Here is a 23,623-nt window from a genome sequence, read left to right as displayed (position 1 = left end):
TTGCATCTCATCAACAGTGATTATTGATTCCTGTGTTTTCATGCTCTCAATGTCTTTGTAGTTAACCACCCTCTCCAAAAGTTAAGTTTTATATGATTATATTATTATATTATTAATGTATTAAGCATTCTGCTTCAGTAGTACTGCTTTGTGCTGAGAAGTTGCCTTGTCCCATTCTACAGGAGCGACTGGGGAACAAAATTCTTGCATCCACACCTCCAGTCTTCTCGCTACTATGACTTTGTCAACAATAAACAATCAGATTTCAACTTTAAAGATTGAAGACGTTTGTGAGACGTCGTCACAACAGGAAGACATAGTCCTTCAAACTGTTTTAGCCAACCAGCAAACAGCCACTTCCCTTCATGGTATGTATTATGGAGAAAGTGTATTTTTAAAAAGCAAACCAGTCAACAAACCTACCACAACCCAAAAATAGCACTGCTACGTGTAGCTTCTCCAGGAGGGGGGGGGGGGGGGGGGGAGAGAGAGAGAGAGAGAGACTTTAAATCCTCAACTAACTGAGATGAGAGGTTTATAAGAGTATTTTGTGCTTTTTAACTTTCCTGATTTTCACTCATCAATGGAGAAAATACCAAGGCTGGAAAAAATAAGTTACATTCGAAAGACAAGACAGGAACTCTTTCAACTACTAACACAACTACCTTTAAGATTCAATGTAAATACATTAACATCATTAATTCTTCCAAATAATACATGTAAACTTCTATACAGGAGTTGAAGTGCTGGTATTGTATCTGGCCATCTGTGCTAATTCAATTCACCCCTAATTGTTCCCTAACACTTAAAACATTTGAGGAAAAATGAATAATTCCATTTTTTTTGGATGGAGGAGGAGGAGCATGCATACACCCATAATATTAGTGTTACCTCTCCACCTCCAACACTCCCATCACTACCTCACCAGCCTGTTTTCCATCTGTGACACCAGTAAGGCAACTCCCCATCACATCATGATTGCCATGTGCTTACTGGCTGTGTATTTCTCATTTCACTCTTAAATTTGATATATTCCTCAAGCTCAGCATTGAAAAATCTGAAGCTGTGTCCTTTGGCACACCATGAAACCACCATTCATTTGGTAGTGAGTTTACCTCCTTTACAGGCAATCCAATCCAAGCCGTTCAGGAAGTCTATATCCTGTTTGTTCCTGACCAGAACTTTAGACCCCATACCGTATACTTAACAAACATCCTCTTTTAACATCTGAAAATATTAACCAATTAATTGTTTAAATCTCCTCTGTGCAATCGGTTTTAAGGTCATGTAAGAGGAGTGGAATTAGGCCAATTGGCCCATCAAGTCGACTCGGCCATTCAATCATGCTGATCTATCTCTCCCTCCTAATCTCATTCTCCTGCCTTCTCCTGCCTTCTCCCCATAACTCCTGACACCTGTACTAATCAAGAATCTATCTATCTCTGCTTTAAAAATATCCATTGACTTGGCCGCCACAGCCTTCTGTGGCAAAGAATTCAACACATTCACCACCCTCTGACGAAAGAAACCCTTCTCATCTTCCGAAAGGAATGGCCTTTAATTCTGAGGCTATGATCTCTAGTCCAAGACTCTCCCATTAGTGGAAACATCCTCTCGACATCCACTCTATCCAAGCCTTTCACTATTCGGTACGTTTCAATGAGGTCCCCCCTCATCCTTCTAAACTCCAGCGAGTACAAGCCCAGTGCTGTCAAACGCTCGTCATAACCCACTCATTCCTGGGATCATTCTTGTAAACCTCCTCTGGACCCTCTCCAGTGCCTGCACATCCTTCCTCAAATATGGTCCCCAAAATTACTCACAATACTCCAAATGCAGCCTGATCAGAGCTTTATAGAGCCTCTGCATTATATCCTGTTTTTGTTTTCAAGCCCTCATGAAATAAACGCTAGCATTGCATTTGCCTTCTTTACTACCAATTCCACTTGTAGATTTTTTTGGGGAATCCTGCACCGGCACTCCCAATTCCCTTTGTACCTCGGATTTCTGAATTCTCTCCCCATTTAGAAAATAGTCTATACTTTTATTCCTAACTAGACCAAGTGGACCTGTCAGGCCCAAACCTCTCATGCATTGGTGCAACACCCTCTCCTCCCCCCCTCCATTCCTCCTCTCCCCCTCCCTCCCTCCCCCTCTCCCCTTCCCCCTCCCCTTCGCCCCCCTCCCCTTCCCCCCCTCCCCTCTGGCCCCCCTTCCCCCATCCTCCCCCCTCCCTCCCTCCTCCACCTTCCTCCCTCCCCCTCCACCCCTCCATCCACACCTCCCTCCCCTTCCCCTCCCCCACATTCCATCCCCCTCAAGCCCACTTATCCTCCCTCCCTCTCCCCTCCCTCCCTCCCTAGGAGATAGATTTAAACTTTAGAATATGAATAACTTTAAATATATAACACCGATTTCAATGAAACTTCCATTAGCACCAAAGGGACGTCGGTGAGTAAGGTGGGCCTAAAATTGTTGCGCTATCGTGTACCGTTTGGCCATAGTTCAGGAACAAACAAACAAACAAACAAACCAAGTTTTAGTATATAGATTTCATTTTAAAAATCCACAAAATACTTGATACAAAGTTGTTTGGTTTTGTATAGTTGGCATTCATTTAGGCCGTTATCTATTCTGAACCCAAATTCTGTAACTATTTTGGTGTACTGTTGAATAGCATTAAGGATCAAAAACTGTTTAAATGTCACTATGTCTATGAGTCATAGTTTTAATTGTTCTAAAATATGTTTTTATTGTGAACTGGAAATGGATTCTTGGAAACCTCCTGAATTAGAGATGTGCTCTTAAACTTTGTTGCCTTATGTTTGCAGATCATGCTTTATTTTTGCATCATAAAGAGACAATATTTTGAAATCCCTTTTTGTATTAAGTGAATTAATTTTCCTTTTCCCCTTTCATGATCTTCCCTTAAATAGTTTGGGGCAAGCAATTCCCATGCAACTGCAAATGTCATTCTTGTAATAATGGAAAGTCACTTCCCTGACAGAGAACTCTACGTCCATCACTTAACTTGCACTGTGAATCCACCAAGAGAAGTGGGATGAGGAAATAGTTTACAATTTTCTTTATTTGGCATGGATACAATAGGCAAACAGAATAATAGAACATAGAAATGGCCCCTTCTGCCCATCTCATCCATGCTGACCAAAATGAAGAAGGGTCTCGACCTGAAACATCACCCATTCCTTCTCTCCAGAGATGCTGCCTGTCCTGCTGAGTTACTCCAGCATTTTGTGTCGATCTTCACCTATCTATGTTAGCCCCATTTTCCTGAAATTAATCCATATCCCTTCAAAATCTCTCCTATCCATGTACCTATCCAAATGTATTTTAAATGCTATTATTGTTCCTGCTTCAACTACTTCCTCTGGCAAGTTGTTCCATCTGTTTATCAGTCTCTGTGCAGAAAAGTTGTAACTCGGGTTCCTATAATCTTCCCCTCTCACCTTAAATCTACGACCTCTAGTTCTTGATTCCCCAACCCTTGGAACTCTGTGCATTCACCCAAATAATTTTGTCTAATTTATTGGAAACATTGAGTGTTCTCTCCAATGCAATTAAACAAAAAAACAATTATGCCTTTTTATGTTTTCAAGTCACATTGACTCTAAGGAGCATTTAGAATGTTCTCCTTTTTGTCATGTGGTCTCACATCCTCTGCTTAAACTTCTTTTCTCCTTGTAATTCTCCTTCAAAAGTTTATTTTTGAAATAAAGGTTCTCTCCTTCCCTCCTGCCCAGTTCACTGACACTGACTGGAATGAGGGAGGGAATGACCGAGGGGGGAGATTAGAATATATGCAAATACAATCCATTGGCAGATCCACTCATCACATTTTTCTACTGACCAAGCCGTTAGTTTTTGGAAATATTGTGGATATTGCTATGTGGTTAAATCTTTTCATGAATGCATCATTGAATGTTTTTTATTGCAGTGCCTTCTGGCAGCACAGGCGGGCTAAAATCAATTATGAAAAAGAAAGATAGCCCCAGAAAGCACGAAGCAAATGGCATGAAGAAGAACCTTCAGTTTGTGGGTGTTAATGGAGGGTGAGTGTGAAACCTGCTGTTCTAATGTGATAATAATTGATCCCATAAAGCTTTTAGTTTGAATTTCTTCCCAGCTGCTACAAATCAATCAAAATACTACTCCTTTACTAAGAAAGTAAGAGGGCAATTTAGTATATGACTATTGGAATGTTGAAGTATAAAAATCATACTACATTTTTACAAATGCACCAAAGGATGTCATTGTATCCATTAATGAATATTATGATGGAATTTTCGTCCTTACTAGTTGAATTTAATGTAATGAAGATGTGCCACAAAATACGAGATTTCACAATCGGATTTAGCCAAGGCATTAGTATCATGAATTTTAATTATTTAACTTTGAAAGTTATGCTCTGTAATTAGCTTAAAATGTTATCTATGTGAGGTCTGTCCAGTCTCTGTAAGACACAGTTATTGTGAACATGACCACAATATTACCACTGAAAGATGGAGCTTGCAGTTATTGGCAAGTTAGTTGTAATTACCCTGTGGTTGTGCACTTTTTGCTAATGACGCTAAAAATGAAAAAAATTAGCCATATTAGTTTTGCTGTGAACAGATTTAATTTTTTTTAAACTGACTGCTACGAAATTAATCCAAATAAAAGTTTCATCGTGAAATTCATATTAAACCCTGCGGTAAACATTTGTACCCAAGCTCTGCATGTAACCTGCAGAACAGGAAATTTGTCCCAGCTAGTCTATGCTGGTGTTTACTTCATACCAAAGCTCATTCCCTTCCTCGCAACTCCTTCCACTTAAATCCATCCACCTGGCTGTTTCTTAGCAAGCTTTCTCTGGATTGCACCAATGGTGGGGAGTAAGTTTATTCCTCAATGTAGCCATGAGTGCTTGGTCTTGAGATTGGATGCATCAGCAGCTACATAATGAGGAGCCCCCTTGTGGGCTGATGCCATGTTTTATCCATGTGCTACAGAGTCAGCATTGCAAATGGAATGTGTTAGAATATCAGACTAAAGAAAATGTTTTCAAGAACAAATCTGTCAAAACTCTGGCGTAACACATAAAGAGTATGAAGAAAATATTCACAAGTTCTCAAGGGTTAACTGTGGCCTTGCTGAACTGCCCTTGATATGAAGGGCATGCCTGAACTCTCCTAGAAAATTGAAGATGCTATTTTTTCAAAACCTTTTAACGACAACCTTTCTCTATAATACAGGACTTTTCTCCTCTCTGGAGGTGGGAACCTCTATAGTTATGAAACAGTGGATAAAGGCTATAATTTTTAATCATCAAGCTGTTTTCACATCTCCACAGAGACTTTTACAACATGCATTACCCCCCCCCCAATGTACCCGTCCAATGATTTTAAGTGTTGTAATCGTTCTCCCTCATCACTTCGTCTGACATTCCATATAACCACCACATTCCATATAACCACCATCTTCTGTGTGGAAAAACGTGCCCCTTGGTTCTCCTTTAATTTTTTTCCATTTGGCCATCAAACTATGCCCTTTAGTTTTAGACTTCCCTGCCTTGAGAAAAGGGATAAAGATACCTACCTATCTATTCCCCTCACCATCTTACAGGCCTCTAATATGTTGCCCCTCAGCCTCGTATGCCCCAGTGAGAACCAAACCAGCCTTACCCAATTTGTAAGTAAAGCAACATCCTTGGTGAATCTAGAACAAAAAAATGAAAGTGCTGGGAATAATTAGCAGGTCAGGGCACATCCTGGGGAAGAGAAACAGAGGTTCTCTTCAGGTTGAAGACCTTTTGTCAGAAGAGACTAAAGAAGTTTGAAAAGATGCAGAGAAGGTAGGGGATGACTCTGATGGCGTACAACTGGAGACGACTTGGGAGATAAATTGTACAAAGGGTTTTTTGGTCAATGGTGCAGTTAGAATGGGAACACCGATAGAAGAACCAAGACAAAAAAAATGTGGGAGTTGTGAAATGCAAAGCAAGAAACCATGTCTAGCTGTGGTAGCTTTTGTTTTAAATGTCAGTATCTGCAATTTTTTTTGATTTTCATACTTAAGTTTTATATCACAGCAACATGATTTCCCTGCTCTTGTGCTCATTGCCTTGGCCTAAGAACACCAGCATGTCAATGTCCATGTCACCATTTTCAGCGAACTATGAACTTGCACCCCAAGTTGTCTCTGTACCTCAACACTCTTATGGTCCATGCCTTTTACTGTATGTCCTGCATTTTTATGACAAACAAAATGCTTCATCTCAGACTTATCTGGAGGGTAAAAGGTAAAAACAAAACAGGAATGTGATAGTAACACTTTTCTGTTGATGGATCAGTAGAGTGGATACAAACAGGGCAGCATCATGGGAAAAAGAATTTGGTGTACAAAAAGGTGAAGTCCATCTTCTTCAGACAGAGAGCCACGGGGAACTTCTTCAGACTGAGAGCCCCTGAAGACTGAGTCTGAAGAAGGGTGTTGACCTGAAACATCAACTTCTCCTTTTCTCCAGAGATGCTGTCTGACCCGTTGTGTTACTCCAGCTTTTTGGGTCCATCTTCGACAAAACTAAATTGTTCTTGTGAATGCCGTTGTCATCATAGCACATTGGGCAACACAATCTCTCATTTCAGTTGTTTGCAAATAAGGGTGAAGCCATTCAGGACAGGGATGAGAACCTGGGGCTACTGAATCTTTGAGACGTTGAAATAGTTTTGGTACCACAGAGTGTTTGACACAAAAATAAATTAGATTATGATTGGGCTCCCACTTTTTCAATGACCAGTGCATTTCTTCTCGAACTAAATGAAGCTGCTGCATTATTTAAGAAAAATAATTACATTTAAAATATTGAGTTTTTAAATCTCCTTTCTGCTCTGCTTCTGTGCTATGTTGATTCAGGCATTGAATCTATTGTTTGATTTGTAAATGTGAGAATGGTAATGGGAGGAAATAAATTGAATTTTGGCCAGAATTAATTTAATGTAATGTTCAATTTTGCACATTGACTTTTAATTATGCTAAATAAATAAAACATGGAAAATACAATTGATGCAGGGTTTACTTCGAATTGGTATTATGGTGCCAGCAGCATAAATGTGTACGTGGTTTTTCCTACACATTGACTTTGTGGTAGTTCCAATGCAATTTGTTTGTTATAACTATTACTTCTTGAGAAAATATTTACAAGTGCAAAGATAAAACCAAATTGTTCTCGTGACTGCTGTTGCCATCATATGACTGTGGACATCACAATCTACAGTGCCCACCATAATGTTTGGGACAAAGATCCATCATTTATTTTGGGGAAAAAAACTGCAGATGCTGGTTTAAATCGACGGTAGACATAAAATGCTGGAGTAACTCAGCGGGTCAGGCAGCATCTCTGGAGAGAAGGAATGGGTGACATTTTGGGTCGAGATCCTTCGTCAGATTGTCAGGGGAGGGGGCGGGACAAAAATAGAAAGTAGTCGAAGACAATAAGACTAGCGGGAGAACTGGGAAGGGGAAGGGGATGGAGAGGGAAAGCAAGGGCTATTTGAAGTTAGAGAAGTCAATGTTCATACCGCTGGGGTGTAAACTACCCAAGTGAAATATGAGGTGCTGTTCCTCCAATTTGCGCTGGTACAGAAAGACATGTTACATGAATAAAAGCCTAGGGTACTGTTGAGAGCATAGAGAATGAAAAGCAATAGGACAATTGAACAGGGAATCTCTTTTCAATATGGGTTCAGGGTTTGTTGCAGCTTGTTTCATAAGTGGACTTGCTGAAGACTAATTGATATGGAGCTACATTTAAAGTTTAAGTATTAGTTTGCGATACAGCATGAAAACAGGCCGGTCTACCAAGATTCGCAGACGACACCGCCATTGTGGGCCAGATGTCAAATAATGATGAGAGGGAGTACAGGAAGGAGATCACGAACCTCGTGTCCTGGTGACGAGACAACAACCTGTCTCTCAATGTCAGCAAGACAAAGGCGATAGTGATTGACTTCAGGAAGCAAAGCGGTACACGTACCCCAGTATGCATTGACAGTGCCGAAGTAGAGATGGTTGAAAACATCAAGTTCCTAGGAGTCAATATCACCAACAACTTCTCCTGGACCACCCATATTGACGCAACGACCAAGAAAGCACACTAACGACTCTACTTCTTTATAAGGCTTAGGAAGTTCGGGATGTCCCCTACAACTCTCACCAACTTTTCCAGATGCACCATAGAAAGCATTTTATCAGGATGCATCACAGCTTGGTTTGGGAACAGCTCCATCCACGACCGCAAGAAATTGCAGCGAATTGTGGACGCAGCCCAGACCATTACACAAACCAACCTCCCTTCCATTGACTGCATTTATACCTCATGCTGCCTCGGCAAGGCCAAAATCAAGGACGAGTCGCACCCTGGCCACTCCATCTTCTCCCCTCTCCCACCAGGCAAAAGGTATAGAAATATGAAAACTCACACCTCCAGATTCAGGGACAGTTTCTTTCCAGCTGTTGTCAGGCAACTGCATCATCCTACCATAACCAGGGAGCAGTCCTGACCTGTATCTGCCTCATTGGTGATGCTTGGACTATCCTTATTTGGACTTTGCTGGCTTTACCTTGCACTAAATGTTATTATCATGTGTCTATACAATGTAAATGGTTCGATTGTAATCATGTATTGTCTTTCCGCTGACCGGATAGCTCGCAACAAAAGCTTTTCACTGTACCTCACTCAGTACGCATGACAATAATCTAAGCTAAACATTGAGCACTTGCTCACACTAGTTCTACGTTATCTCATTTTCACAACCACTCTGTACACACTGGAGACAATTTAGAAAGGCCAAACCCGCATGTCTTTGGGATGTGGAAGGAAACTGGAGCCGCATTCACTTTCATTTGTGTAGTTGTGGCAAAGAAACGACTGAGTTGGAAGGATGTGCAAAAGAGACAACTTGAAATAGAGGAGTGGTCACTACCATTGAGTTTTTTTTTACAGTGCAAGATGTGAAAGAGCCAAATAATCCGTGATCCATAAAATCAAGCCTGTTTTTTCGGTCAGACCTTTTCTTTGGTGGAAGGCATACCTTAAAGTTGAGAGGGACAAAGTTTGAAGGAGATTGTGGAGCAAGTTTTTTTAGGATAATCGATGCCTGAAACACGTTGCCGTGGGGTGTGTTGGTAGCAGTTACAATGGAGACATTTGGGAGGCACGTGGATATCCCGGGAATAGAAGGATTTGGATCACTTGCATAGAAGATTGATTTAACTTAGCAACATGTTTGACATGGTCATTGTTGTTCTACAGTATTAACCTAAAGGTTATCACATGGCTTTATTCCCATAGGTACGAAACAACATCCAGCGATGATTCCAGTTCAGATGAAAGCTCATCTTCTGAATCGGATGATGAGTTAGAGGTTCAAGAGAGTTCTAAAGATGAAGTGAAGATTAATTGTGATATCCAGCCAGAGCAACCATGTCTGTGCAGGACTGAGATGGCAAATGTAGCAAATCAAGAGGTTGCCAAGTTGGAAACAAGTGAAAAAGAAGTTGGCAAAGTGGAAGTAAGAGAAAGGTATAACCAATTTTCTGAGATGTACATAGTTTTTGTGCAATATTATTGTAAGGAGTACTAATAACCCTTTTGAAATCCCAAAATAATGCAGGCATACATTTGGGCTGTTGTGTAATTCCACCTCTATTTATTTGCATGGGTTTTTATCATCTTCTGCAAGTGTTTGTGTTTTATTTGCCTTAAGTACTGAGCCTGTTAGGGATTAAATGGTAAGATGCTGAATGAATGCCAAGGATTTCCCTGCAGTTATAGGATAAACCTTACTATTGCCAGAAAATTGCATCAATTATTGTCTGTTCTCTGAGCAGGAAACAGTTAATGGGTCAAATTTGAAAATACATTAATGAACAGAAATGGAAGGGTTTTTAATACCATGGGTTTGAATGAATACTTTTTATATTCCATAGGTACGAGTTAAGTGAGAAGGTGTTGTCAGCATGCAAAATATTGAAAAACCATCTTAATGATCCAAAAGCAATGGCCAGCAAAGAAGTGGTATGTTTATGTTAGGTATCAATAGAGTTTCAATAAATAGAAGTGCAATTATAAATCTTCACAGGCCAATGAAACTTCTAACTTTAACAAAATATCTCTACAACAAACTACATATTTTCAAATGCCTTTAACGACAATATATTTAGAAATTATTATCAAATTTACAGTGTCGTCCTTGCATAAAAATAAACCCTCTGCAGAAACCAGCAGTCTAGGGGATGAACAAGGAGTGGCAAGAGTTGAATTGTATGGCATTTTATTGTTTTATATTTGAAAGTCAGGAGCATTCTCTCATGAACTTTCATTCATGAGGTTAAATTGATGGGGTGGAATGAATGTCTGCGGTAAGGCTCCTTAAAACGTGGCCCATTTCAAGCAGGTTACACCTTGTCTCTTGCAACAGATCGTGAACTCAATCATCAAATCCACAAAACAATTGCAGATTCCTGTGATTGATTCTATTTTTTGGCTTTTGAGTAATTAAGAACTCATCCACGTGAAAACTGATTAAAGATTTGGCGACATACTGCTTCATTTCCACTTGTATGCTCATAAGATCCAGCACTAATCAACTCCGTGCACCTTTTGATTCGGCCTCCTCTGCCTCTCCCTAACTCCCCCACTATAGCTCAATCAGTAGATTTGCTTGCAAACTTCCAAATAAACATTTGGAATATCTGAGCAAAGGATCTGGAGCTTGATTGTAAATGTCAGCAGTTCCTAACAAAACCATCAGAAGTAGTTCATTTAAATGGAATCCAGTATGGGATTTGTGCACACGGCTTGTCAAATACCAACTCTTGAATTTCCACACTGATTTAACCATATACAGAGTCTCATGGCAAGTCTACATGTTATGAATTCCTCTGCAATTACCTTGGAGAACTCAGATTCATAGATTCAGATTCCATCCATTTGAATTGAGATTGTAAGACTGGTTAAGAAAGCATTGGAAAAGTTTTTCTTTCTCAAAAAATTATTTTGTTTAGTTGAATGATTTTAATTATATGTTTCATTAGTTTAGGGTATTTCTTGTTTTTAAATGTTTTAATTTATTAACTTTTAATGTTAGTGATTTTCAAAAACATTTGAAGATGCTTAAAAAGTCCTCCCATGATGCAAGTTGGTTCATCTGGTGTTTTGCCTCCCATTAAGGCTTTTAGCTTTAGTCTTTGCAGGACCTGCTACTTTGCCTGCCATGCCTCTGGAGTCTAGGATGGTTCAGGCCAGCGTGGTAGGCTCTTCATATTCATGCAAGTCAGCATAGGTAGGGAGTGATGAGAGGCGAAGTTCATCGTACGACTATTTTCAAAAAGGTTGCACCACTCACCTCTGCTCCTGATCAAACCTTCATCTATACCTGTGTTGCCTTTAGACTATCCCCCAGCCAAGCTGGCTAGTGACAGTGTTTTAAGTGAGTCATTGGTCATACCTCCCCGTGTTAATGGATCTACTTCTGCTCCTGTTTGAGCAATATCTCGATTTGAAAATATTGATCCTAGTTTTCAAATGCTTTTATGACAGACAGCTGGTGGAACTGAAAAATACCATTTTAGGAAAAAGGCATCCATTCACTGGATTCCCCTGCTGTTTATCTTCCTCTGGCCTGCGGAAGGGAAGCCAGAGCTGTAAAGTGCATGTTTGAGGCATCATAAAAATACTTTGAGTTTAAATTTCTGCATTAGTGAAAGGGCGCCTTTCACAAAACTATTACTACTAAGTCCTCTTGCTATATTCAAATACTAGGTTATTGGCTTGTGGATGAAATTATATATTTTTTCCCTACATACAAATTAACTAATGGTGGTGAACCAACTGCATAAAACCTATTCTTGCTAATTGTGAGACTGCAGGAAAATTATGGTAAGCTTGAGGGGCAAGATGCCTCTGGGTATAATTTTCTTTTTAATTCTTAGTCAGATTTAAGAATTGTTAGTAACTAGCGTGGGGTGTAAGCTAGAATAGTGCTTTCAATGTGACGTTTCATACAGAAGGCAGGATAGCAGATTGAGAGGGGGGAGAAAAAAAGACCAAATAAATCATACTTTAAAATCTTAACAATTTAAACCTGAAGGAATAAGATTTCACGATAATTTAAAAATAGATCATTTTTAATGACAGACAGCCCTGTTTGCAACTGAAGCTATGCAGACCAGAACATCCCACACATCGTGAATGACTGCTCACTGAGGCTTTTCCCTGGTGGCATCAAGGCCATCCACCCAGTAACTGATGCTGCCCTGGTCTGGATGTCTCCCCTTGACCTACAACTTAAGGCTGTGCATGCCATACGCAAGAAGAAGAATGCTTTTATGGCTGTTCTCTCCCTATCTCTGTAAACCTCTACTATCCTCTAATATATCGATACCAATTCTGGGTAAACTTTTGTTCATCTGTCTGAATGCTCCCTTATCTGTCTGTTAGATTTTGTTTAACACTCATCTGAAGTATATTGGGATGTTTTACTTCTTCAAAGCTACAAGTTATTGTTATTTTATTATTCCACTGCAATTAGCTCCATAGCTTTTCTAATCCTAACTAAAATACCAAGTAGTTAGCCACTTCTGATGAAAGGTCATTGACTATAAGCACTAACACAGAGTTCACCTCTCTTCACAGAACTACCAAATATTTCCAGGAATTTCTGTTTTGTCTTTCAGATTTCCAGTATAGTTTTTTGCTTTCCATATACAATATTCTCTCATTTATAATTTTTGTATGCATTTTAGAGACTTTGCCTTAACAACATCCAGCATGAATGGTTCCGTGTATCAAGTCAGAAGTCAGCAGTTCCCGTCATGGTGGAGGATTACCTGACAGGATTCAGGGAGATTTCAGCAGAGGTTTTGAAACATGTGGTCAACATGGCTGATGGAAATGGCAATACAGCCCTTCACTATAGTGTGTCTCACTCAAATTTTGAAATTGTGAAGTTGCTTCTTGATGCAAGTACGTTGAATGTTTTACATTATTGCCCATTGCTGTTAGTGCTGTTTGACCTGTTTCACACACACGTATTTTGCAGATGTACGTGATTTTCTTTGTTCTCAACACCTTAAATGCAGTCTATCATGGAATGTAAATAACAGGATTTCTTTGAAATATGCGTTCTCTTAACTTTAAATAAATATTTTGTTGTGCAGTTGAAAGGGTTTGAAAGAAACATTGTTTACTTAAACTGCAGATTTTAAATTACAAGCGGACTAAAAATTCAAATACTCATAAGGCAAAGTTCACCAAATGTTTATTCAAGTATCACAAAATGCTGGACTAATTCAGCAGGTCAGGCAGCATCGAGGAGAGAGGGAATGGGTGACGTTTCGGGTCGAGACCCTTCTTCAGACTGATGTCAGGAGGGCGGGACATTATTTATGTAGGGTGTTTTAAAAATCACAATGGATTGTAAATGCCTCGGGTAAAGCATGAGACAGAAGTGGCCCTGCTGGTTTGATTGTGTTTGCTGATGTCTGCCAACGAGAACATACTTGCACAAATATGTCATGAATGCCATCTCAAAAAAAGTTTAAATGTCATGATACATATTGGATTTTTTATTAGTGAATTCTTTGCATTGCTAAAAGATTTTTAAATAGATTAAAAAAACAGGCATGTTGAGTCCACATACCTAGTTTACTGCTCCAATCCTAGTTCAAGGGGGTTGGGGGAGGAAAAAGTGGACAAATAAGAGGAATATCAGAACTGGTGGAACTGAAAAATACCATTTTAGGAAAAAGGCATCCATTCACTGGATTCCCCTGCTGTTTATCTTCCTCTGACTTGCGGAAAGTGCATGTTTGATGCATCATAAGAATACTTTTTCAAATTTCTGCATCAGTGAAAGGGTGTCTTTTACAAAACTATTACTACTAAGTCCTCTTGCTATATTCAAATACTAGGTTATTGGCTTGTGGATGAAATTATATATTCTTTCCCTACGTACAAATTCACTAATGGTGGTGAACCAACTGCATAAAACCTATTCTTGCTAATTGTGAGACTTTGCAGGAAAGTTATGGTAAGCTTGAGAGGCAAGATGCCTCTGGGTATAATTTTATTTTTAATTCTTAGTCAGATTTAAGAATTGTTAGTAACTAGCATGGTCTGATGTGGTGGGGTGTAAGCTAGAATAGTGCTTTCAAAGTGACGTTTCATACAGAAGGCAGGATAGTAGATTGAGAGGGGGGAGAAAAAAAGACCAAATAAATCTTACTTTAAAATCTTAACAATTTAAAACTGAAGGAATAAGATTTCACAATAATTTAAAAATAGATCATTTTCAGTGTCATGACGTTTTTTGATAGTTTGAAAATCAACAGAATGCTTAAAATGTGCACATGGATTTGTATCCATCATGTAGTTGGATGTAGAGTAGCATAGTGATGACGTAACTGGACCAACAGCTATTTATCCAGGGACATAAGTTCAACTCCTCCTTATGGCAGCTGCGAGCACTCCCTGACTTGCATAATGGGCGATTTGCATGAACTCACACTTATGTAAGCAATTCTTTAAGCGGTAGCGAATAAGCTGTTCTTATGGGTGCTCCCACGTGCTCCCCGTGTAAGAGCACCCTGCGTGCTCACTCCTGTCGGACCCTTCCCCCTCCCCAGAGTAGCACTTCCATTTCAGACCTCTTCTGGAGCAAGTTAAGATTGAACAGGAAATTCCAAAAACATCCACTTCCCATGAATGAATAAGTTAAACTAAAAACATTTTATGAATTTGAATAGGGAGCCAGAGGGCAAGATCCTCTCCTCACAGGGCTGCCAGTGGCACAGTGCATCTTGGATCACAGCTGCTGTCTTTATTATTTTAATGCACCTTGAGTTACTGCCTGCTCTGTATGTAAATAATGGTGGGCATAATGAGCTCACCATTATCTTCACATAAGTTCTGCCCTAACATTGGTGACATTGCATTCTCTAATTATGTCCCTATTAGATTGAAGAACAATCAAAATGGATGCTTCACTTTGTCTCTTGCTTTACTAGCTAATATTGATGAAGATGGTTGAAATTAATTTTGTCAATAAATTTGAGGTGGTAATATTCTTTTATTACAGATGTATGCAATGTTAATCAGCAGAATAAAGCTGGTTATACTCCGATCATGCTTGCTGCTCTTGCTGCAGTGGAAAATGAGAAAGATATGAAAATTGTGGATGAACTTTTTAGTCAAGGCGACGTGAATGCCAAAGCCAGTCAGGTGACTTTCTTGTATTTTACAGCTTTGAGAAATCGCAATGCAATTCTAAAGATTAACCTTTCAGTTCAACAGGGAACTATTTGTAATATCTTGTGGCTTTTTGGGGAGTGTGAAGCTGGATATCTCGTTTATTTTTAGCTACTGCTTGTTTTGAATTTTACTTATTTTATGTAGCGAATGGTATTCAGACACGTGTCCTTGCTCCTTCCTCACTCCTTTACTGCATTCATGGCAGCCTTGGTCCTTCACCTTGAATTTTCAGTCAAGCAATAATATTGTTATTCTAATTGGCTATTTAAATTTAAATCTGGATCTCCAAAAGCAGTGCTTTTCTATTTATCAATACCCAAAACATCCATGGTTTCAAATTGATATATCGAATTCTGAAAATGGGGGGAAAAGCATTTTTATTTTTTTGAATGAGATTTAGGTAGCAATAGTAATAACATTGTTAGCAGACAAAGCTAATTGTTTTGTAACATCTGCTCTTGTACAAATTTCTTTGATCTATTAATTTGCCTTCTGATTTTCTGAGTTTTGATTTTCATATCCACCTTTCCATTTGAACAATGTCTTGTCCATTAGATTTTCTTTCCTTGTGTTTTCTGTTTCCTACTTGCACTCTCCCCAAATGTACAAATGACTTTAACCTGTATTTGTCACTGTTAATTTCGGATTACATTTTCAGTTAACTTTCTTGTATATATTGGTGCATTAATTATATTTTTAGTCTTCAAGATACATTAGACTTCAGACATATAGTGTGGAAACAGGACCTTGGGCCAACTGAGTCCACACCGACCAACGATCACCCCGTACAGTAGCACTATCCTACACACTAGGGACAATTTACAGAAACCATTCAAACCTACAAACCTGTCCAATTTTGGAATGTGGGAGGAAACCAGAACACCCGGAGAAAATCCACATGGTCACAGGAGGATGTACAAACTCTGTACAGACAGTACCTGTAGTCAGAATCTAACCCGATTCTCTGGCGCTGTAAGGCAGCAACTCTAGCGCTGCGCCACTGTGCCGCCCTTTTTTTCAGTTACAATTTGTTAATGTGTTAAATTAAAACCAAATAATTGAAAAACCCTATGGAACATTATTTCAAGGGTGCTGGAATATAACTGCATCTGTACAAAACCATGGCCACCTCCTAGATGGAGTGCTTAATCCAGTTGTGGGTAACTTCACCACAGCAGAATATGATGACCTTTGGGAGTGCACTGCTCACATTGGCAAAAAAGATTCCCAATGTCTGGATTAAATTGAGGACGATTTGTATAAGCAAGCCTTATATGCCATTAGTAGATGGGATGAAAGTGTTGAAGATTAAAGGATTTGGAGTAAATTCAGAGAAATTATTTCCTGTGACAGACGATTTCAGAGAAGATGAGCTCTTCTCGAGGCACGATTTCACACCCATTCTCCTGGAAACTTGGGTTTTCACTGAAACACTGGGTAAATTGGTTTAATTTTTGTTTTAAGACAGAGATCAACATGTATCTGAAGTAGTACTGAGGCATATGCGGCAAAGATTAATAATTGGAGATGACGTACATGTGAGCTAGGATCCAATGGAATGTCGATAGGCTATGTTTAGTTGTGTTTAGAAATACATCATGGAAATGGGCCTTTTGGCCTCCTGAGTCCACTATTGATCATCCTTTCATACCAGTTTTATGTTATCCCACGCTCACCCCATCGCTACACATGATGGGCAATTTTTCAAAGGCCATTTAACCTACAAACCCACACATCTTTGAGACGTAGGAGGAAACTGGTGCACCCAGGGACAACCTACATGGTCACAAGGAGACCATGCAAACTTCCAAAAAAACTTGTACATGGTCTTTTGGAAGAAGCAGACTAAATGGCCTGAATGTTATTATAGTAGCATCTTAGAATATATTAGGATATTGAATAGTATTATCTGATAGTTCTTAAGATATTTTTTCCTGGTATTGCCTTTGTATAACATGACCTTATTACCTGCCTGTATGATTGGCTATGACCCCATTATTAAGCACAAAGTTCCACTTGAATCCTCAGAGATGTGCAAGTAGCAAGTATTTGTTGAAGTGGTTTGGAACTTAACTCCAACTACTTGATTGTATGAATTTTCCAGCATCTAAATAGTTGCAATGAATATAATTGATCACTTCTCCAAGCTCTCTCTTATTGGTTTTAGGCTGGTCAGACAGCGCTGATGCTTGCAGTGAGCCATGGTCGGATGGACATGGTGAAAGCACTTCTCCTCTGCGCTGCTGATGTCAATATTCAGGATGATGAGGGGTCTACAGCTCTGATGTGTGCGAGTGAACATGGGCATGTGGAGATAGTTAAGCTTCTCCTAGCCCAACATGGATGTGATTCCACACTAGCTGACAGTGTAAGTTACTATTTAGATGTTCTATTTAAGGGTCTAAATATTTGTTGGTTGATCTGATCCTCCCCTCTATTTGTGCAAACAGACAGACTCTATGCAAACCTCAATTTATTAATAGTGATTGTTTTCAAAGAGTGATTGGAACTGCCTTGATTTAGTGGATGAATCTGACTTTGTTTCAAAGCCAGTTACTGAATGTAAAAGGGCATAGTGTTTGAGTTGTGAAACACCACTTCAGTACAGTTGCCATTGACTGTGCTGTTTCTGTAGGAAAGTACTCAATAAATAACCCGTTTCCATTTAGTTATTTACCTACAGAGAAAGCTGCTTTAATCGCTTCCCCATCATTGAGCCCTCCCACACCTGAGCCAGTGTTGCAATTATTTTGTGTCTTCCTTAGATAATGCAAACAGATCTATCATTGTTATGGAACATCCTTGATGTACTTATTGCTAAATGAATGAGGATTCTGTTTTTGTAATACATTCATGTTGGAATAGAACCTCCTGTATACAATCGAACAGACAGAAATGAATGCATTTTGAGCTGACCTTAGCTGAGCAGTAATTGGGGTGGTGAGGCTGGTCTTGTTAATACTGAACCTGTGAGGTCTGCCAGGCTTCTTGTACTTAACACCAGCAAATACAAAAGACAACCTGAAAATGTGACTTTGCAATCGATTTGGTTAAACTCTGCTTAATTTTGTGGGTATGTCCAAGGTTGTTCTTGACCATGCCATTTCAGAAACTAGCAGTCTGACATAAGTCTGACATTAGAATTAATGCAATCAATTGCGTTGGATTACTCCATGCAGTGTAGACATATGTTCAGAATCAATGTCCTACCACTGCTGCACCAGAAACTTGTTGTACAAAACAACAAGAGATACAGCACGGAAAAAGGCGCACCGAGTCCGCGCTGACCAACGATCATGGTACACTAACACTATCCTACACACTAGGAACAATTTACAATTTTACCAAAGTCAATTAACCTGCAAACCTTTATGTCTTTGGAATGTGGGAGGAAATTGGAGCACCCGGAGAAGACCCACACGAGCACAGGGAGAGATGTAGAAATTTGGTACAGATAGTACCCATAGTCAGGACCAAACCCAGGGCTCATAGAAACATAGAAAATAGGTGCAGGAGGAGGCCATTTGGCCCTTCGAGCCAGCACTGCCTTTCATTATGATCATGGCTGATCATCTACAATCAGTAACCTGTGCCGGCCTTCTCCCCATATCCCTTGATTCCACTCGCCCCGAGAGCTCTATCTAACGCAACTCATCTAAATTCATCCAGTGAATTGGCTTCCACTGCCTTCTGTGGCAGAATTCCACAAATTCACAACTCTGCACACAATACTCCAGATGTGGCCTCACCAGGGCCCTATACAACTGCAGAAGGACTTCTTTGCTCCTGTACTCAAATCCTCTCGTTATGAAGGCCAACATGCCATTAGTCCTGTAAGGTAGCAACTCGACTGCTGCATCACTATGTCATCCTAAAATCTATAGGGAGTAGAGCAAGGGGCTGAGAATGCATCCTTGTGACGCACCGATGCTGAGAATTAACATGGAAGATGCTTTGCTGTAATAGCACTTAAAAATTCAATTAGTGATAAGTTTTTTGATTGTTGCCAGTTCCTGCTCAAAGCTGGTTGTTAAATACAAAGCTTGAAACAGAATTTTTTTTACAATGTTGGAACAATCCCAGTTTATCAAACTTTATTTGAAAAAAAAAATATTCACTGCTGACATTTCAAATTGGTTAGCTCAGAGTAAGTATTTTAATTACTTCTCCATGTACTTGTATTTTCTGGTCATAACATCATTGAAATAAAATTAATTGTTAAATAAAATTGCTGGCATTTGTCAAGAATTGATTTCAAAATTCATTTCTAATTTTATAATATGCAGATATTTGAGTAGTATTTTGAGTAAATGAACTCCATTTTAACATATTCAGGATGGAAGTACAGCATTATCCATTGCTCTGGAGGCTGGTCATAAGGATATAGGAGTCTTGCTTTATGCTCACGTAAACTTCTCCAAAGCTACATCCCCGGTCAGTATGTACTTAGAGATCATTTGCCTTTAATATGTGTATATTTAAAGCTTAAATGGTCTGTGGATAAATGTTCTTTGGTTAAAATCTGTGTTGCTTTACTATCCTCGTTAAATGCTTGTATATTTTAGCATAGTAGTTGCAGTGCAGAGATTCCTGTGTCTCTGATGTCTGTAACACATCCTAGCCACATTTTTGGGTAATGTTGCTTAATGTGTGCTTGACAAATTGATTTAGCTTCTCCTTGGCCTGTGAAGGAAATGCCTACGTGGAGCTCTCTCCGTTTAATACAGTCGTTGCCTTGACAACTTTGACTTACACCTATCTGAGACATTCCCTCTGTTCTCTCCAGCTTCCCCCTCCCTCTCTGCAACTTAAAGCATTCTTGTTTTCTCACTTCAGTATTGATGGCAGATTCTTGACCAGAAATGTTTCCCTCATCACCAATGCTGCCTGCCCCGTTGAGTGCTTCCAGGTTTTTAAATTTTCCAGCGTCTGTTTTTCCTTGCCTTAATCCACTCTTGTTTTTGGTAACCAAGATCTAAACATAGGGCCTCCTCTATATCCCATAGCTCCGCTCTCGCTCCCCCTCCCCCCATTCGTAACAAGGATAGAGTCCCCCTTGTCCTCACCTTCCACCCCATCAGCCAGCGTATACAACAAGTTATCCTCCAACATTTCCGTCATCTCCAATGGGATCCCACTACTGGCCACATCTTCCCATCTCCTACCCGTTCTGCTTTCCACAGAGACCGTTCCCTCCGTAACTCCCTGGTCCACTCGTCCCTTCACACCCAAACCATCCCCTCCCCAAGTACTTTCCCCTGCAACCGCAGGAGATGCAACACCTGTCCCTTTACCTCCCCCCTCGACTCCATCCAAGGACCCAAACGGTCTTTCCAGGTAAGGCAGAGGTTCACCTGCACCTCCTCCAACCTCATCTATTGTATCCACTGTTCCAGATGTCAACTTCTCTACATCGGCGAGACCAAACGCAGGCTCGGCGATCGTTTCGCTCAACACCTTCGCTCAGTTCGCCTTAACCAACCTGATCTCCTGGTGGCTCAGCACTTCAACTCCCCCTCCCACTCCCAGTCTGACCTCCTCCATTGTCATAGTGAGGCCCACCGCAAATTGGAGGAACAGCATCTCATATTTTGCTTGGGCAGCTTACACCCCAGCGGTATGAACATTGATTTCTCTAACTTCAGATAGGTCTCTTTCCCCTCCCCCTTCCCAATTCTCCCATTGTCTTCCTGTCTCCAACTACATCCTATCTTTGTCCTGCCCCATCCCCTGACATCAGTCTGAAGAAGGGTCTCGACCCGAAATGTCTCCCATTCCTTCTCTCCTGAGATGCTGCCTGACCCGCTGAGCTACTCCAGCATTTTGTGATACCCAATATCTAAATAGAGTTAATTATACTAAAATAGTAGAAATTATTCGAATATTGTGTACAAGAAAACTTACATTTCCCAATCAATAAAGATACATGTATATTAATAATTATTAATCCACCTTTCCAAGTAATTCTGGCTTTGTAGTTAGCTGGAGTTTCAAGCTTTCAACCACTGCGCCGCTCCTGTGTTTTATTGAGGGGGAGACATTTTGCACCTTATATGAATGTTAAATATCTTGGTGGGAATTACCTTTCAGTTCTTTCAACTTGGGGAGCACTTGGAGTATTGTGTTCAGTTTTGTTCACCCTGTTATAGGAAAGGTGCCATTAAGCTGGAAAGGGTGCAGAGATTTATGAGTATGTTGCCGGGACTTAAAGCTCCCTGAATTGTCGGGAGAGGTTGGGCAGGTTTGGACTTTGTTCTTTGGAGCGCAAGAGGCTAAGGGGTAATCATATCGTGGTGCATAAAATCAAGAGGGGATGTAAGGACCATGTCTTTTTCCAAGGGTAGGAGCACCAAGCACAAGAGGTTTAAGGTGAAGGAAAATGTAAAAGCAACCAGAGGCAACTTTTTCCATACAGAATGTGGAGGATATATAGTGGGTATATAGTGGGTATATGGAACAAGCTGCCAGAAGTTGAGACAAGTACAATAATAACATTTTAAAAACATTTGGACAGATGCGTGGATAGGAAAGGCTAAGAGAGGGATATGGGGTAACTTGGTCTAACTTTGATGAGGCATGGATGAGTTGGGGCCAAAGGCTTGTGACTCTAGACTTGAAAGAACTGAATGGAAATAAATTGCATTTGAATAACGTAAATTGGTTAGAACATTGGGCAAACAATGCCTATTTGTGCCATTCTTTTCCAAAATATTTAAAATGTAAATATTGATGTTTGAACCTTAAAATTCTAATTCAGTAGTGTTCAACGTATACTTTTAGTTGAATGTGTTATAACTTTCCAGCTCCTAAATCTGTTCTTTGTTATTTTAAAAGGGAACACCTCGGTTAGGAAGGAAAACCTCTCCAAGTCCAACGCGACGAAGCAAATTCGATTGATTAGTACTGACCATTCACCTAATCCTTTAAAAAGCTGCTATGTATTGTTAATATTGACAGATACTGAATGTAAATGTGTGCCTGAGCTCACCAGCAAAATAACTGTTTCTTAGCAATAGTACTAAAGGTAGCTCTGCCAATCCATTAACCAGCAACTAAACTGAAAAGCTTTATGGGAGCTGACATTATTCACTCTTCACGATGCAAAGCATTACGGTGCTGATGTAGCAAGCTTTCTCAGAGTGTTTAAAATTCCATCTTTGTTTTTTAGTCCTTGGTGATCACACAATATGTGACGGTTTCATTTGACTGCATTCAATGTTAGAAGTTATAATCTATATTTTTGTCTATATAAACTTCATTAAAATAAGTGTCATGATACTTTTTAGAACTATATTTATATTTGATAAAAATATAGAATAAAATGGTAACATTAAGATGATTTGAGGGGATGACCTCTGTTTAGGTTTCCCTTTATCACATAAGCTATCTCCTGATTATTGACACTTTTATATATCAAACAAAATCATTTGTATCGTTAAAAATTGAGTCATACAGTATTTTCAACCTATTTTATACATGGCCTAAAATAAATTTACATGAATAACAATTTACTATTGAACACAGCTTTTTAATTCTTTTAGGATTTGTCATTTGTATCTAATTTGGTTTTGGTGACAATGAGGTATTATTTGTATATCGACCTGTCCAATCAAAGCCCTGTATATGGATTTTGTGCATATTTATAAGGCTGAAATGTTGTCACATTTAAATTGTGGTGTGTATTTAAATGTTTGAAGTGCCTTAGATCCTTGCCATATTTTCAGAATAAAAGTTGCATTATACTAATATGTTGTATTGTTAAATCAATGTAATTTAAAAATATAAACTGCAAATCCATTAGGTCAGATCCTTTGCTCATTTCGGAGCAGCATCAAAAGCACTGGATTTTTAATTTTTTTTTCACATTTGGTGCCTATGGCTCATAAATCCTATTAATACCCATATCAATGATGTTTCCTGGGTACAAGTATATTTGGCAAATAACATTTGAGTTTACTGTTGCAATAAAGTTCAATTGCCATTGGTTGAATAGTTTCTCATTGTTTCTGAAGATCAGCTCCATTTCCAAGGTTTATTGGAAATGAGATGCAGCATTTTGTCAGAAAAGATTGAAGAATGTGCCCGGGCAATGATATAGTATTGTTCGATGTTGGACTTACCCAAGTTTGGCTAATAATACTAGGTAACCATAATAGTCCATCAAAGCCCATAGTACAACCAAATACACAGTCCATAAAAGGTCGTGGTTGCTGAAGTTAGTGTTGTGAAGTGTTCCTCTACCCTCTACTTTTTTTCAGGTAGCAGTGCCAAAATGAGAGCATAACCTGGGTGGTGTGGGTCTTTAATATTGAC

At 39.5% G+C, this 23,623-nt stretch overlaps 1 protein-coding gene across 8 annotated transcripts in view; it reads left to right on the top strand.

Annotated features, from left to right (window-relative positions):
• The window catches only part of kank1a (KN motif and ankyrin repeat domains 1a), a 226,973-nt gene extending 203,712 nt beyond the window's left edge, over positions 1-23,261 (top strand). For all 8 annotated transcript variants that reach the window (XM_078396073.1, XM_078396076.1, XM_078396074.1 and 5 more), the window contains 9 exons: positions 183-368; positions 3,956-4,070; positions 9,350-9,580; positions 9,988-10,075; positions 12,805-13,024; positions 15,138-15,280; positions 17,478-17,678; positions 19,646-19,744; positions 22,145-23,261. In XM_078396073.1, coding sequence (XP_078252199.1) covers positions 183-368; positions 3,956-4,070; positions 9,350-9,580; positions 9,988-10,075; positions 12,805-13,024; positions 15,138-15,280; positions 17,478-17,678; positions 19,646-19,744; positions 22,145-22,207 — 1,346 coding nt within the window. In that variant the 3' untranslated portion in view covers positions 22,208-23,261. The remainder of the gene's footprint in view (positions 1-182; positions 369-3,955; positions 4,071-9,349; positions 9,581-9,987; positions 10,076-12,804; positions 13,025-15,137; positions 15,281-17,477; positions 17,679-19,645; positions 19,745-22,144) is intronic.
• Positions 23,262-23,623: the final 362 nt, after the last annotated feature.

The sequence above is a fragment of the Rhinoraja longicauda genome, chromosome 3, assembly GCF_053455715.1.
Source record: "Rhinoraja longicauda isolate Sanriku21f chromosome 3, sRhiLon1.1, whole genome shotgun sequence".
In the NCBI taxonomy this organism is placed as follows: domain Eukaryota; kingdom Metazoa; phylum Chordata; class Chondrichthyes; order Rajiformes; family Arhynchobatidae; genus Rhinoraja; species Rhinoraja longicauda.
Note: the sequence above shows the minus strand (reverse complement) of the source record. Positions and strands in the feature narration are given on the sequence as shown.